This window comes from Cucurbita moschata, unplaced genomic scaffold (assembly GCF_002738365.1).
Source record: "Cucurbita moschata cultivar Rifu unplaced genomic scaffold, Cmos_1.0 Cmo_Scf00050, whole genome shotgun sequence".
NCBI lineage: Eukaryota > Viridiplantae > Streptophyta > Magnoliopsida > Cucurbitales > Cucurbitaceae > Cucurbita > Cucurbita moschata.
In genome coordinates, this window is record NW_019268566.1 from 665,692 (window position 1) to 682,882 (window position 17,191).

The 17,191-nt window shown below is 35.5% G+C and overlaps 5 protein-coding genes across 7 annotated transcripts in view; 4 read left to right on the plus strand and 1 right to left on the minus strand.

The window, feature by feature from the left end:
- LOC111435582 (ethylene-responsive transcription factor ERF105-like) overlaps positions 1-163 on the plus strand; it is a 1,449-nt gene extending 1,286 nt beyond the window's left edge. Inside the window, exon 2 of the mRNA XM_023072986.1 lies at positions 56-163. The gene's annotated coding sequence lies outside the window, so the exon portion shown is untranslated. The remainder of the gene's footprint in view (positions 1-55) is intronic.
- A 3,427-nt stretch (positions 164-3,590) lies between these two features.
- On the plus strand, positions 3,591-4,073 carry LOC111435630 (ethylene-responsive transcription factor ERF106-like). Its single transcript, XM_023073067.1, has one exon. The coding sequence runs from the start codon at positions 3,591-3,593 to the stop codon at positions 4,071-4,073; it is 483 nt and encodes a 160-aa protein (XP_022928835.1).
- A 158-nt stretch (positions 4,074-4,231) lies between these two features.
- On the minus strand, positions 4,232-9,451 carry LOC111435774 (WD repeat-containing protein WRAP73). Of its 3 annotated transcripts, XM_023073313.1 has the most exons (7): positions 9,046-9,451; positions 7,697-8,185; positions 6,580-6,801; positions 6,421-6,493; positions 5,759-5,869; positions 4,802-5,191; positions 4,232-4,242 (listed from the first exon to the last, which is right to left on the minus strand). In XM_023073313.1, exons 1-6 carry the CDS (start codon positions 9,160-9,162, stop codon positions 4,824-4,826), a joined length of 1,380 nt encoding a protein of 459 aa, XP_022929081.1. In that variant the 5' UTR covers positions 9,163-9,451; the 3' UTR covers positions 4,232-4,242; positions 4,802-4,823. The 3 variants fall into 3 exon arrangements, with proteins under 3 accessions (XP_022929081.1, XP_022929083.1, XP_022929080.1); XM_023073315.1 differs by lacking the exon at positions 4,232-4,242 and having other exon boundaries at positions 4,622-5,191; positions 5,759-5,866; XM_023073312.1 differs by lacking the exon at positions 4,232-4,242 and having other exon boundaries at positions 4,622-5,191.
- A 1,130-nt stretch (positions 9,452-10,581) lies between these two features.
- Positions 10,582-12,059, plus strand: LOC111435776 (F-box protein At5g07610). The gene has a single exon (XM_023073317.1). It carries the CDS (start codon positions 10,798-10,800, stop codon positions 11,986-11,988), a length of 1,191 nt encoding a protein of 396 aa, XP_022929085.1. The 5' UTR covers positions 10,582-10,797; the 3' UTR covers positions 11,989-12,059.
- Positions 12,060-13,979: 1,920 nt separating this feature from the next.
- LOC111435778 (acid phosphatase 1-like) lies at positions 13,980-16,552 on the plus strand. Its single transcript, XM_023073321.1, has 3 exons — positions 13,980-14,769; positions 15,179-15,388; positions 16,292-16,552. Exons 1-3 carry the CDS (start codon positions 14,357-14,359, stop codon positions 16,467-16,469), a joined length of 801 nt encoding a protein of 266 aa, XP_022929089.1. The 5' UTR covers positions 13,980-14,356; the 3' UTR covers positions 16,470-16,552.
- Positions 16,553-17,191: the final 639 nt, after the last annotated feature.

Genomic DNA, 17,191 nt, shown 5'->3' on the forward strand with positions numbered 1-17,191 from the left:
AAAAAAAAAAAAAAAAAAAAAAAAAAAAAAAAAAAAAAAAAAAAAAAAAAAAAAAAAAAAAAAAAACTCGTAAAACTTTGCGATGGTGAACATAAGCATTATCCAAGTTGACGAGAAGAATAAAAAATTAAAAAAATAATATTAAAAAAAAAAAAAATTATTTCTTTATTCATTTATTGAATTGGGAAATTTTTAATTTTATTTAGTAGATGTGTTGTAAAGGTTGAATGCCTAATAAGAAAATTGGGCATTGGATTATCTTATAATAATAATATTATTTAAAAATAATATTAATTATATTTAAGTTAATAGTTACTGCTTTATTTATTTTATTTGTCCAGTAATTAAATAACCTAAAATTAATTAATTAATTAATTGTTAATAAAATATTTTAATAAATTACCTAAAAAAAAAAATGCTCCGAAAAGAATTGACCAAACGAACATCTTTTAACACTCAGTTTTGTACTCAATGATTATGATTTATAATAATACAGACAATTCCCGAGGTTTAACTAAATTAGAAAATAAATTAAATATGCATATGATAGATATATGTGGAGGCCGGAATGGCTCGAGATTGAGCTCGTCTCAACTTTCGACATTTTTTTAAATATATCAAATGTATCAACGAACATCAATGAGTATAAAATTATAGATCTACGAGTGTTCGTATAATTGAAACGTCGACATTTGCATGATATTAGATTAGCCAAAACCGCTTATGTCGATACCCATAGTTTCGAGTGGTTTAAATTTTGTGGGTACTGAGAGTCGCTTTCTTGTGGTCTATTCTCAACTTGACTTCTAAAACCAAAACCCTCGCAAGTTGCATGACATAGACATTGTCCCCCAAACAATAATATCCTTTTCATTTCTCTTCTTTTTCTTCCTCTTTTGTCCCTTTTGATTTTTTTTTCTTTTTATGGGATTATTTAAAATATCATTTTTGTTCCTAATTTTTGTATATTAAATTGTTATCGTATCAATTCTAGTCGTTTACTTAAATGGGTAGTTTAGTCATCTTTATATATTTTATCTAATAAGTCCCTAAACTTTCGATTTCTGTCATGTCCTAATTGGGGAGAAGAACATAACACTGTTTATAAGGGGAAGTTCGAAAGAAAAAATCCAAAGAGGATAATATATGCTAGCGGTGGATTTGGGTTGTTACAAATGGTATTAGAATGAAACATCGGATGATGTGGTAGCCTTCTCGCTGTTTCCTGAAGGGGGTAGACACGAGGCGGTGTGCCAGTACGGACGTTGGGCCCCAAAAGGAGTGGATTTAGAGGGGGTCCCAAATCGATTGGAGAAAGAAACGAATGGCAGCGAGGACACTGGACTCCAAAGAGGGGTGGATTGTGATGTCCCACGTTGGTTGGGGAGGAGAACAAAACACCCTTTATAAGAGTGTAGAAACCTACGCGTTTTAAAGCCTTGAGGGGAAACTCGAGTCTGATGTCCCACATTGGTTGGGGAGGGGAACAAACCGCCATTTATAAAAGTGTGGAAACTTCTCTTAGCAGACACGTTTTAAAGCCTTGAGGGGAAACCCGAAAGAGAAAGCCCAAAGAGGACAATATCTGCTAGCGGTGGATCTGGGCCGTTACACCGGGAAAGCCCAAAGACGACAGTTAGATATTTTCATCGTTAAATCAAAAAACGCTATTCAACGACCATATTGAAAAACGCTATTTAAATATATCTTCAACTAAATTCGGTAGGTGTCTTTATTGAGGTATATTTTGGATAATTAAGCAAACTTAATTATACGATGGGACTAGATTGACCTTTTCGGGAGACATAGGCCCCATAAAAAGTAAATACTACGTCAAATCAAATCATATAATTCATGGTTATCATAAAAATATCGATGAGAATGTGAATTTCTAAAAAAACGTAAAATATTTAAATTAATATCATATTTATTTAGAGGTGTTCGTATGTCTCAAGAACCTGACCAACCTAGATTACTCAATCTAAACCATACAAGTTCGGTTGGGTTAGCTTTTTCTGGGGGTTTGGGTCGGATTGAATTTTTAGAAAAACGAAAATTCAGGTAGGTTCGTGGGTTGAGATTTATTTTTATTGGGTCCACCCGACCAACCCGAAAATAGGGTCAAAACCCAATCCTAATTTTAAGATTATTAAGGAAATGAAGAACATTTGACATAAAAAAACAACCCGACAACCCATATGAGATCTCACATCGGTTGGAGAGGGGAACGAAACATTTCTTATAAGAGTGTGGAAACCTCTCCTTAGCAGACGACAATACGTAACGGGTCAAGGTAGACAATATCTACTATCAGTGGTTTTGAGTTGTTACAACCGGGCTTGAAAATAGAGGGTTGGGTTGTGAAATCTATTTAATTTGCTCGAGTCACCAACCGAACCAACCCGAGATCTGATCAGTGTATACCGCTAATTTTGTTAATTAAGAAGGAGAAAGAAGTCAACTTGGTGATGGAGATGGTAAGAGGAAGAGATAAGGTTGAGGTTTGTTTTGGAGTGAAAGACGTGTGCGGTTGCTTCGTAAATGATATTAAATAAGAGCAACTTGGGATGGGAATGCTATTAATTCATGTGAGCCCCCACGTTTGTTTGGGACAACCTTCCTTCTACTTTTTATTTTTTATTTTTTTTTTATCGGGATCACGTGATCGTATATGTATAGCGATATAGCGAGGAGAACGGAGAGTTATGTCCGAGAGTCTTGGGTCAAGTAAGGCGAAAATGATTTCGAAGACGTAGTCATAGGAAAAATCTGTGCTCGGCTCGATCAGATTAGTATAATTATAAGAAAAATAACGGATAAATTTCATTTTTCTCCCATTTTTCTTATAATTATATTAATCTAATCGAGCGGGGGAGTGCGGGGATTTAGTAGGGGTGCTGACATGGAATACAGTCTTTGTCACCCGACTCCGTTTAGTTAATGGGAACAAAAGAAAAATCTATGCTCGGTTCGATCAGATTAGTATAATTATAAGAAAATTAACGGATAATTTTCATTTTTCTCCCATTTTTCTTATAATTATACTAATTTAATCGAGCGGGAAGGATGGGAATTTGATAGGGGTGCTGACACGGAATATAATCTGTCTCCCGACTCCGTTTTGTCAATGGGAACAAAAGAAAAATCTATGCTCGGCTCAATCACATTATATAATTATAAGAAAAATAACGGACAATTTTCATTTTTCTCCCATTTTTCTTGTAATTATACTAATTTAATCGAGCGGGAAGGGCGGATATTTGGTAGGGGTGCTGACATGGAATATAGTTTTTGTCTCCCGACTCGGTTTAGTTTATGGGAACGAATCTCTCTCTACTTTCTCACTCATACCCATCACGAACACGAGTAAAACGTATATAGAGGTTCTATCTGGTTGTGTCATTTTCGGTCATAAATTTATATAAAATTCATTTCAAAGAATTTTAGCTTAGATCGAGATGAAAATAGATTTTTAAAAATATTAGCTCGAGATCAAGACGAGGGTAAAGAATATAATTCTATGGAAGAGAAATCTCTCTGTCCACTATAAATACTACCCTATCTCATCCCCAAATTTGAAGCTCACAAAAATGGAACTACTTCAAGACTCCGATTCCTTCTTCAATCTCCTAGAATTCGAATTCCACTCACCACCGCCGGCGTTGTTCTCGCTCCCGCCGATCAAATTCGAATTCGAAGATTTCGAGTACATGAAACCGTCGGAAGAGGAAGAGTCTCCGGTTCAAAATCCGAGAAGGCATCAGGAACGACAATCGACGCGGTCGAGCTCGCCCGAGGCGGGCTTAGGTTCCGATGGCGGGAGGCGTTACAGAGGAGTACGGCGGCGGCCGTGGGGGAAGTTCGCGGCGGAGATCCGAGATCCGAGTAGGAAAGGGAGTAGAGTTTGGTTGGGGACTTTCGATTCGGATGTGGATGCGGCTAGGGCTTATGATTCCGCTGCATTTAAATTAAGGGGAAGAAAGGCTAAGTTGAATTTTCCCTTGGATGCCGGAAATTCCGATCCGCCGCCGAGTAACGGCCGGAAGAAGAGGCGAGAGACGACGGTAAATTGAAGGAGATGAAAACAAATACCCTCAAATCCAAGAATTTCCTTTTATCTTAAATCTTTTAAGAATGTTTTTTTTAGAAATAATCTTTACATTTGGATAAAAAAAAATTGTATATTAAATTATAATTTTGGTTATTCTGGTTTAATTTGATTCTAAAATTGCTCAATTTAGTCTTCAAACATAAATCAATTTAATCTTTTTTATAGAAAAATAAATTATTATAAAATTGAAATCGTGTTACACCCATAAAATTTAATTTTAGTCACAATTTTAAATTATTTTTTATTGTCGATAATTTTAAAAACGATTTCAAATGCAAGTTAGCATATTCTGGAGAGCTTAGTCCTACGGGTTTTTCATAGTTAGACGCTCCGACACTTTAAGTCAGTTTTAGGTAGTGCATTAATAAAGACTCTGATAAAGGTCAAGTTCTCACTCAATCTATTTCTTTAAAATTGAAAAAGAGGAGCAAGCAAGATCAGGTTTTTTTTTCGAGTAAATCGTGCAAGAGATCGAAAGCTACAAAAAAAAGTAGAGCCGTGAAATCAATATGGTGAGGTATTGGAAGTGTTCATCGGGTCGAGAGGAAAACAAAAGAAAAAAGAAATAAGTACACATTAATTACTTCGTACTAATTACTACAAAGCCTAAGCTAAAATGGTGTCTCAGTTACAACAAATGAGAGGTTCATCTTCATACTAATTACACCTTCCAAATTCTGATATAGGTACACCATTTCAGAAGGAAACACCGTTACTCATCTGAACTATAATCACTGGATTCTGGTAGAACAGGCACAGCAGCACAACAGAACGACTCTTTGTCCTTCAGAAGAAGACAGCTACCATCTGAATTCCATTTCAGGTCCGTTATGGCGAACTCCGATAGAGGGATATTGACACAGTAAGCGCCTGCGGGAGTCCACATGTACAGATGTGGGCTACCGGTACAGAGAGTAAGACGTGTGCATGTCGGGTCCCAAGCTGCTGCTCGGATTGGATCTTTCTGCACCAAGATGGCTGCCAGTTCTAGATGGTGAATGTCCCAAATCCAAAGTGCAGTTGGCATGCTATCATTGCGTGTACAGATGTATTGGCTATCCTTGCTCCATAGCATGAGACCTGTAATATAAACTATCATAAAAACCGCTAGCAGATATTGTCCTCTTTGGGCTTTTTCTTTCAGGTTTCCCCTTAAAGTTTCTAAAACGCATCTACTAGGGAGAGGTTTCCACACTCTTGTAAAGAATGCTTCGTTCCTCTCTCCGAACGATGTGAGATCTCACAGCTACGCATCTGCTAGGGAGAGGTTTCCACACTCTTGTAAAGAATGCTTCGTTCCCTTCTCCAAACGACGTGGGATCTCACAGCTAATGACATACACCTTATTGTTAACAACGAAATGATAATCCCATACAGAATTTAACAGTATGGCGCACACGCTAATGCATATTTATGCTTCATATATTAAACAATATGCGATACCTTAATTACGAGGAAACAATTTTACATGCACCTTTTCTTTTCACTAAATGGAGCAGGAACTAGAAAGATTCGGTTACTACCTGAGGTTTTACTCTCGTACCATATTTCACACAACCTCATACAGCCCAGAAACACATTATAACTACTGAAAAGGCAGAAAATGAAGCAGCATGTATTCTCTTTTGGTGGGGACAGAGGGCTTACCAATGCCTTGCTTGGGGTTTGGTTTGTCTACAAGGGGTTTCTGGAATGGCAAAGTAACGGGCATTTCTGTAACTTCATATCTCACCCTGAAGTGTCCTTCGGTAGAATCTTCTTGAGAATAAGAAAAACGTAAAGATAAAGCAATTAGCAATGAAGTAGGTCGAATGTTCAAAGATTGAATAGTATAAAATCAAAGACGAGAGACTGTAATTGATGGGCTAATTTCATACATCATGCTTTGATTTCAAAACCTTGTGAAAGGTGATAGACTGACAATTTAGAAGTCAATTGTTCTGATGAGTCAATGGCCAAGATTATAACATTTCTTGGTTTTTTATGGCAAAGTACGCCATTCAGAAAAAAAGATAGCTATATTACGAAGGTGAGAGAGGCATACAAACAGTTGAAAAACTGATGGTCTTATATTTTGAATGTTCTTTCTTATCTGACAAGGAAAAGATAAAGATATCACGCTAAAATCACCGAAACAATACAAGAACGTATTCAAGAAAAATTAAGAAAGATCTGAGCAAAACCCATCTAAAAATAGTCTATGAATTGCAGGTAAACTAATGAGATTTACAATGTTTGAATATTTTGAAACTAATAATTTATAGGCAATAAAATAATGTAGGGACACTTGAGAAAAGAACCACATGTACCAGAATTCCCTTGGATAAATTCATCACTGAGACATAATTCTGACATATTAAGCTGCAACGGTTCATCCACTTCCTAAACATGAAGGAGAAAACATGAGCTTTCGTTTTTACGCGAAAATGAATCATAGAACAGAAACTGGAAAAACAAAATAACACTACCTTAAAAATAGCAGTGCAACTAGGACCACGAACAGTAGATACATGAATGAACTCAGCAAAAGTCTTCCATGTCAGACGATTTAAAACTCTCAACATCTGATCGTAACTACCAACAGCTAAAAACTGGCCACAAGGTGACCATGAAACACTTTTTACGCCAAGTCCACTTTCATATGCTTGATACTTAAATAGGCACCTTCCATCCGGAGAGTAAATGAGAACCTGTGCAAACCGACCCAAGCTTCACATTTTATCGTCTTCATTTAATTCAGTATTAAAGAGAATCAGCAATGTGCTCCCAACAAGCCAAATAAATAGAAGATGAAGTATTTCTGGAAGTGGCACATGGACATCTTATTGCCGTGTATTGTCTTGAAAAGGCTTCTCACGGAAGAAGGGAAATCTAGTCTCTAGCCTTCAAAATTGTGGTTTTACTCCATAATAATCTCAAGCAAACTAAAAGACTAGAATACTTTTTCGATTTTTTTTTTAAGTTGAACAAGTGGAGGGTTTAAGCCTCCTACCTTTATTTAGGTAAGGAAGCTTTGATTAGTTGAGCAATGTTCATGTCAACAAAAGATAAAGAAAAAAAACTTAAATTAGAGAAAATGCAAGATGATATGCCTGAGTACCAAGAAAGATCGATTTTTAGAAGCAAGATATTGATGAGGAAAACGATTATCTTCGGTATCGGAAAAGAACTTAATTGTATGATTAGAGAGTCACATACATATAGGTGTACAGAAAAACCCTAATCTAAAGGAGTGTATAATTACAATAAATGACAACTATATCTAATAACATATATTATAACAACGATAAGTTTAGGAGTGAAAAGAAAATGGTGGTGGAGTTAAGAAACATTAGCGTTGTACAAAGAACACCAATGTTACATAGATTTACTCCAATTGGAAAGAAATAGAAAAAAAATCAAAATTATAAAAAAAAAGGAGACAGCACATCAAGAGGATCTTAACAAAGTAATCTTCACCTGAATAATATGGAAGTACGGCTCATTCTAGAAAACCTTAGTATGCAAGATGTATGCATATGTTTGACAAGATGTATGCACCAAGAGTTTACAGTAAATATTTAGACTAAAACAGGAAGATATCACCTTATACTCAAGAGGCGAATCCCAGACCACAATAGAACTATCATCTGGCGACCATTCAATATCTGCCAGATCCAGAGTATCAACAGCAAAAACGCCCATTATCTCCCATGTATGACAAGAAATGAGATTGACGTAATCCTTGCAATCTTTTCGAGTGCAAACTGCTGCAAATTTTCCATCTTGGGTAAATGAAACTCCCTTGGAAGTATGCTTTGGCCACTGCACATGTACACATGCTGTATTTACCAAGGACCAGACTGTCAACCGTAGTTGAAAATCTGATGTGGTCAATATGTGACGACTGTCTGGGCTCCACCTGGCATATGCAATGCCCGCTGGACCATCATCTATCTTGCACGTCCATTCCGGTTGTGTCAATGACCATGCCTGTATCATTGGTCTTTTATATAGACCACAAAGAATGTATTCAGAATCGAGGGCCCATTCGATGTAGCTTATCTTGTCCAGACACGAAAACAAGTGCACAACCTGCATTGCATCGTGTAAGTTACATTATCATCTTCATATGCAAAACTAAGCCTAACTACGCCAAGTTACTGCTCAAGTTTCCATTGAATAGAACATAAAGCAATTACAAAGTTCGTTTGTGTCACTTTTATCTGTCAACGTAGGAAAATCAAAGCAAATAACATCAAGTTTTACATGTATCATTGAAAATCTATTATCTACTATCACTATTAAAGATGGGCATACTCTTAAACCTTCCTTTTCCTATTCATATTTACGTTTCTATGTTGGTTTTAGCCAACATTTTACAACTCTTATGAGCACATAAAAATTTAGAAGCAGCACAAGAGTGTTCATATCCTGCATTTTGAGAAAAGGAAAGCACTTACAGCTAGAAAGAGAGATTATCCTGTATGTCAATGCGACTCGATTAGAATACTTTTCAGTACCAAAAAATCATAATGAGCTCATACATTCTCATAGTTTTGCATTTTCCTTTACCAATCCCGCCTTATAAGCCCCAAATATGGCTAAATCCTTCCTGATCTCCAACAAATTTATTTAGCAAGGAAATCGTAAGCTACTCTGGTTAATTGTTTTGCCTAAAAAGGGGAAGAGAACAATAAGATGTTTTATTGATCTACGCTTCTAGGTGGATTTATCCAAAATCAAACTCGTAAGAAAAAACACCCGAATCAGCTCACTTCAGTTCAATTTATATCCTACTTGGTTAAACACTTCAACCAATGGACATTTCAGCAATGCTGCTCAATTAAGATACCAAGAAACTCTGTATCTCAAATACCCTAATGTTGAGATCATAATTCAAGTGGAAATTTCCAAATAATTGAATGAATCGAGAGAGAGAGAGAGAGAGAAACCTTGAAGGAGAGAGTATCGCGAACAACGAGACGATAATCGACGGCCACAGCGATGAAACGGGAGTTGGGAGAGAAACAGCAGGGTCCAGTCTGCTTATAAGAGTCAGTGAACTCCATAGCTTCAGGAGGCAAGGACAAAACTCCAGAAAGAACGGCGAAATGGTGTTGAATGGGCGAGAGTTTGCGAGTCTCTATCTTCTTCTTCGTCTTCTTCTTCTTCTACTAATCCTCTCCCTCTCCTCTCTCTCATCAATGGCAGAAACGAAATGGTGGAGGGAAATGAAATTCCAAAATCTGTGCCCAAGAACAAGAACAGGGCGACTTGAATTCCATTATAAACCCCTTCATCTCTGTCTCCGATCTTTGATCGTGATTTGGGTAATCGCTTTTCGCTTCCCTCCAAACTTTTTTCTTTTTTTCTAAATTAATTAAAATATATTTCAGTTTTAAGTTTAATAGTTTTGGATAAAAATAATTAATAATTTATTTCAAAAATATTTTTAACTTTAAAAAATTATGAATATTTTTTCTATTATTTAAAAATTTTATTAACATATTTAATTTTCTTTTTTAAAAAAAAAACCTAGTTAAAAAATATACTTATAATATAACTAATTTCAAAAATACTCGTAATCGTTAATATTTTTAAATTTTTTATAATTTTTTTTAAAATTCTTATCCTTTTATTTTGTTATATCAATTTGACATTTTAATTAAAAAATAAATAAATAAACTAGGCTATATAGAAACTTTAAAATATTTTCAATCATACTCTTTAATTTTTAAAAAATAATTTTAATAATTTTAGATCTACATGGTTTGGAAGATACATTTAAACATTAAAAAATGTTTGTTTCACATTATAGTGATCAAGCTCATCCGTGTAAAAACTGCAATAATACTTAAACCCCGATAGTTGTAACTATCTAAAAGATAGTGTAATGACGCATTTTAAAGTCTTGAGGGGAAGTCGAAAAGGAAGAGCCAAAAGAGGACAGTATATCTGCTAGTGGTGGATCTATGTTGTTACAAATGGTATCAGAACTATACACCGAACCAGCCTTCTCGCTGTTCCCCGAAGGGGGGTAGCCTTCTCAGTGTGCCAATAAGGACGCTGGCCCCAAAGAGGAGTGGATTTGGGGGCGATCCCACATCGATCGGAGGAAGGAAAGAGTGCGAATGTCGGGCCTCAAAGGGGGTGGATTGTGATGTCTCACATTGGTTGGGGAGGAGGACAAACTACCATTTATAAAGGTGTGGAAACCTCCCCTAGTAGAGACATTTTAAAGTCTTGAGAGGAAACCTGAGAAGGAAAGCCCAAAGAAAATAATATCGAATGGCAGTGGATCTGGACGTGTACCACAGATAGGTAACATAAGAATTCGCAAATTTTTAAAGGTAAACAAAGAAAACGTGAGTTTTTGTTCAAATATATCTTGATCTTAGATTGTATAGCTGTATAAGGTAAAAAAAGACACGATCGTTCGCTCATATATGAATTTGACTTCGACTATTGGTATCTTCGATATTCCTCTTCATCTGGAGTCGCATGATCATGATCTTGTCGCTCAATCGAAATTTTTGGAAGATGAAAAGAAGTCAAAATTGAAAAGCTTTCACAGGAAGATTTGAAAGAGTCTCTAATGGCTTCCTCTGCAATTTTCTTTCCCCAATTCCTTAAATCCTCCGTTTTCCCCCAACCTTCATCATCATCACACGCCACAATCCGTTTGATTCTCTCCATCACACAAAATGCTCTGCTCCAAATCCCCCAAAATCCACCGCACCTCCACCGCCGCCGTTGAACCAGTGCTCAACAACGATGATCTCTTCCTCGAGATCCTTATTCGTTTACCTATCCGATCCCTTCTAACATTCAAATCCGTCTCCAAACGATGGCTTGCCCTAATTTCCAATCCCAGCTTCTCTCGCCGTCGAAGCATTTCTAATCCGCCCATTCCTTCAGGTATCTTCCTCGCCCGTCCCTACCCCGATTCCCTAGCATTCGATTTCGTCAATTTGACTGCAAATCCGTCTAGGGCACCGTTCGAATCTCTTAATTTCACCTATCAGGAATACGGAATTGTAATCAACCAATCCTGTAATGGCTTGTTGTTGTGCAGTAGTAGTTATGGAAACGAATCGAAAAGAGATTATTACGTTCACAATCCAACCACGAAGCACTTCACGACGCTTCCCAAGCTTCAAGCGCGAAAAATTTTCGGTCTCAATTTAGCATTCGATCCTTTGCGATCGTCAGATTACAAAGTAATTTGCGTTCGAAACTCCGATTCCTTCAAGAACAACTACGAAATCGAAATTTATTCCTCTAGATCTGGCCCCTGGAGGCCCTGCCAAGGCGTATTTTCGGCTCCATCAAGCATGAGATTCGATTCCGGAGTGTACTGGAACAGCGCTGTTCATTGGATCGACGCTTGGGAGAACTGCCTGTACTTCGATTTACGTGAAGAAAAACTCCATGAATTGCCGATGCCTCGTGTTCCCGATGGTTGGGAAGAGAGAAGAGTGGAGTATTTTGGGAGTTGCGGTGGAAATCTTCATCTGATTGAAAATTATAAACCTCAAGATTTGGAGTTCAATGTTTACGAAATGAAAGATGATCATTCTGGATGGTTTGTGAAGTATCGTGTTGATCTTCATTGCGTTTCTGTTGCATTTCCAGAGATTGTTCCATCTGAAGAGGACATGGAATTTGGTTTCATCCCGAAGTTTTCGGTGATCACCATTGTCGATGGAATTGAGGTGGGCGAAGAATCATATCTTGTTCTGCAGATTTTTGAGAAAATTGTGAGAGTGAATGTTGAGAGTGGAAGCTTTGAGAGGTTGGTGGGGACTGATAATGGTGGCGGAATATCACAAGTCAATGGTTTCTTTGAACAGGTTGAAGCATATTTGTACATAGAAAGTCTTGTGTGTGTTTAAGGTTAGGACTCCAAAATCTTTTCGACCAAAATAAAATTTGGGCGGGTTAAATTGGTGACCCTAACAATATAGAACCATATAAATACGGTTTTACTCCCCCTGTGTTTTTGGGTCGTGTCAAATTGTCTAATCATTTTTTTAAAAAAAATATTTTAAATAATTCGATTAATTTACCTACCAGTTATAACACACTTTGTCTTATAACACTTCAAACTGACAGATAGAACACTAACTCCGAGGCGTGAATTGTGAGATTTCATGTCAGTTGTAGAAGAGAAGAAACATTCTTTATAAGAGATCGAATGGTGAGATTTCATGTCAGTTGTAGAGGAGAATAAACATTCTTTATAAGAGATCTTTTGTAACAGACACTTTTTATCTTTTGTAACAGACACTTTCTAAAAAAACCTTGATCTACCTAATTATAAGTCAGCTATAAATATTAAATATTTTTAATCTTTTCAAGAATAGGGTTGAATTGCAGTTCTATTTTCTGGTTGATTTCAAAAAAAAACAAGAAGAATTATATTTTTTCTGGTTGATTTCAAAAAAAAACAAGAAGAATTATATTTTTAGGTTGACGGGAAAAAACATAATTTCAACCTACAAACTAAACTAAAATTTTTTAATTTTCTAAAATTAGAAAAAAAAAAAAATATATATATATATATAACCCAAAGTTTGTTATTAGTTACTAAAATTTTTTAGTTTGTTATTAAACATTATTTTATCCTTTGTTACTTAAAAATTCATAATATTTACACTATGTTTTTTTATTTTTTTATTTTTTTATTTCATAAAAGAAAAAAATTGATGTTGTTGGATGATGTTGACATGTCAAACAATTACGCCCAATAAAAGATTTTTTTTTTAAAATTTTGAATTTATATTACTTTTTTTACTTTTGGGTTGAAGGATTTGGACTATTCAATTTAAAAAAAAAAGACTGTTACATGTTATTTGGATATTAAATATTTAAGATTTAAATATAGAAGGATAAACAAATATAGTACATAATTGATATTTAGGTATTTTGAGGAAAATAATATTTGAAAATTAAATTTATTTACTTCTTTATATATGAAAACCAAAATTAAAGGATCAAATATAACATTAATACTTTTAAATGTTATATATATAAAGAAATAACATTTTAATTCTTTTTAAAATATAATTATTATACATAATTATTTAAAAAATAGCGAATTAAAATTTACTATTAAATTTATTTGCATCTTATATTATTGTCACCCATTAATTTTAACCTTTTTATTCTCAAACATTTCCCAAAAAAAAAAAATCTGAAACATTTAATTTCATCAAACTAAAAAATGCGTATTCGGAAGTAAATTAAAAAAATTTATAACCAAATTAATAAATAAATAACATGAAATTATCTAATAAACACAAACAAAAATCTAATATATATATATATATATATATATATATATAATTCATAAATTCAATTATAAAAATATATAAATCAATCCATTTTCAATCTATATATTATTACACTCAAAAGTGAAAAAAAAAATACAAATAAATAACTCAAAAAATAAATAAAATAATTAAAATGTTGGAGAAATAAATATTCAAACTTTTAATTCATTAATGATTTATGTAATTTATCCTTGGAGTCAAACTACTAAATATAAAATTAAAATATTATTTTAGTCTCTATTTTCTACTACTCGTTAAATTTAGTCATTGTATATTTAATAAATTTTAAATATAATTATTGGACGATAATTTACCATCGTATTTAATATTTAAAGTTTAATAGAAACAAAATTTAAGATTTATTAGAAATTAGAGAAAAAAATTATTTAAAACTTTCTTACTAATTAAATTAATGTATTATTATTTAAAATAATAATAATAATAATAATAATTTTAGCATTTATTAATTTCCTGGTTTAGATATTGATTTGACCATTTATTGATTATATTTTATTTGCCATGAAATATGATTGGAAAATTAATTAAAAAAAATATAAGAGAAAAAAAAAAAGAAAATTGAAGGTTGAAATTTCCTGGAAAGGAAGCCATGGAGGAGGATGAACTTGCCTATTAAACAGAGATTCCAATTTCCATTTCAGAATTCAGGTAAATTCATCATCGTCTTCGCTTAATCCTCAAGGCAAGTTCCCTTCATCCATCCCTCTCCTCCTCTTCATCATCAATCCACCTTGAAGGAGAGGAAGAGAGGTTACTCATGTTCAACTCAGGAATCCCATTTCGCCCAATCAACGAAGAATAACCCTCTTCGTGGATTTCCAGAATATTCCCTTCAAGATCTCATATACCATTTCTGATTTCGCTAATCTTTGTGTATTTATTCGCTTGATCCGTCCCTGTTCCTCTAAGGATGACTTTTCTTCGATTCTTCTGTTTCTTTTGCCTGATTTCTCTAGCTTTTGCTCATGAAGCTTTCGATTCGCATCTCCTTTTGAAACCGCTTGTTCTTGAGGCTCCTGAGAGTGGTGAGAATCAGTTGAAGGAAGTGGATGGAGAAATTAGGTTAAGGTGCGATAGTTGGAGATTCAATGTGGAGGCTAATAATTTGAATCCGTGGAGAACGATTCCGAAAAATTGTACTGAATATGTGAAACAGTACGTAACGGGTCGAGCGTATCAACTTGAACTCAAAATTGCTTCGAATGAGGCAGGGATTTTTGCCAAGAGTGTGAAATTGGTCGGCGATGGAAAGGATGTCTGGATTTTCGACATAGACGAGACCTTGCTCTCTAATCTTCCTTACTACACGGAACATGGTTATGGGTATCATTCTATTGGCTCTGTTCTAGATTTTCTGTATTTTGTCTTCTTTTAGAATTACTTTGAATCTTGAAGAATGGGTTACTGTATTGACTTGTTTAGCTACTGTTAGGACCTTCTGAAATTCTGTGTTCATATATTTTTATGCATAATATTGAGGTAGATGAGAAAATTGCTTATTTACAAATTTTACATGGATCTTTTGGGCTGTTTTCGTTTAGTTCTGAATTGAAAAGGTTCTAATTAGTTCAAATAAAATGAACATGTTGTTAGTACAATTGACTAAATGATGATATGACATGTTTTAAACGATGTTTGATAGATTCGAGCTCGGAGGGCACGGATAGCTTCAAGAATTGGTTATATTTATCTGGATATCTATTAAACTTGGCTTGTTTTGGCAAATTCACAGCTCGGAGGGCTTTAAAGCTGATGAGTTTGATAGCTGGGTCCAGATGGGTATGGCACCTGCTATTCAACCCAGTTTAGAACTCTATAAGGAGCTTTTGGATCTAGGATTCAAGGTGGTTTTGCTTACTGGAAGGAGTGAGTATCAGAGGGAAGCAACAACGCAGAATTTGATAAATGCAGGGTTTAATGATTGGGATAGGCTCATACTGAGGTTAGTATGGTTCTGTTTATCAGTAAGCTTGATGATCTTGTGATTCGATGCAATATGTTTAATGTTTCCTCTGTTATTGTTGATATCAAATATTGTATGGTACTTGCCCAAGAACTGTTCTGTTTTGCATTGAGCAAGTTTAAGGCAATAACTAGTAGAAACAACTGATCTAGATATGAAACAAAGTTTGTAGATGTGCACCGACAGCCTTGAAACCAGCAGTGGTTCTTATTCTTTTGTGTGTTTAATTGTTTAGTTACGTTATGTAATCCCATATCGGTTGGAGAGGAGAACAAAACATTCCTTGTAAGAGTGTAGAAACTTCTCTCTAGCATACGCGTTTTAAAATTGTGAGTCTGATGGCGATACGTAATGGGCCAAAACAGATAATATCTTTTAGCGGTGGCTTGAGTTGTTACAAATGGTATCAAAGCCAGACACTGGGCGGTGTGCCAGCGAGGACACTGGGCCCCCAAGAGGGGTGGATTGTGAGTTCCCACGTCGGCTGTAGAGGAGAATGGGAAATCTCTGCTAATCTCCCTAGCAGGCGCGTTTTAAAATCGTGAGATTGACGGCGATATGTAACAGGCCAAAGCAGATAATATCATCTAGTGGTGGGCTTGGGCCCTTACAAATGGTATTAGAGCCGGTGTACCAGCGAGAATGCTGGCCCCTAAGGGGGTGGGTTGTGAGATCCCACATCAGCTGGAGAGGGAAGCGAAGCATTCCTTACAAGAGTGTAGAAACCTCTACCTAACAAACGCATTTTAAAACCGTGAGGCCGACAGCTATATGTAACGGGCCAAAACGGATAATATCTTCTAGTGGTGGGCTTGAGCTATTACAAGCTTTCATTTTGGTTCGTAATCATCATCTTACCCAAATGTTTCTGATCCTATTCAGGAGAGATGATGACCACGGGAAGCCAGCAGTACTTTACAAATCTGAGAAGCGGAGCGAGATGGAGAACGAAGGATTTCGAATCATCGGAAATTCCGGTGACCAATGGAGTGACTTATTGGGTATGTCAATATCGATTCGTTCGTTCAAGCTTCCAAATCCTATGTATTACATTTCCTGAACATAATGAACGATCTGTTATCAATTAAACCTTGGTTCAAGAACTCCTACAGGATTGTATATACATTAATGATTGTCTAATTTCGATCAAAACTGTTATCGTCGTATGGGTTCGATGTGGATTCAAAGTTGGTATTGAACTATCAACGTTGCGAACCGGCATTGTACCCCATTATCATCTATCATTATCTCTTATAAACATATAAATTTATGTGGGGCATGTAAGTCAAAAGGAAGCAAGTTAGGGATACCGTGAGATCTCATATGATTAGATATGAGAATGATTGCCAGCGAGGACGTTGGGCCTCAAAGAGGTGAATTGTGAGATCCCACATCGGTTGGAGAGGGAAACGAAACATTGTTTATAAGGGTGTGGAAACTTTTCTCGTGAATTCTGAGATCCCACATCGATTGAAGAGGAAAACAAAACATTGTTTATAAGGGTGTGGAAACTTTTCTGAGGACGTTGGGCCTCGAAGAGGTGAATTGTGAGATCCCACATCGATTGGAGAAGGAAACGAAACATTGTTTATAAGGGTGTGGAAACTTTTCTCGTGAATTCTGAGATCGCACATCGGTTGGAGAGAGAAACGAAATATTTATTGGTTATAAGGATGTGAAAACTTTTCTCTGAAAGAAATGTTTTAAAAACCTTTCAAGGAAAAACTCAAAGAGGACCGCATCGATTGGAGGGCCCCGAATGGGGGTGGATTTTAAGATTCC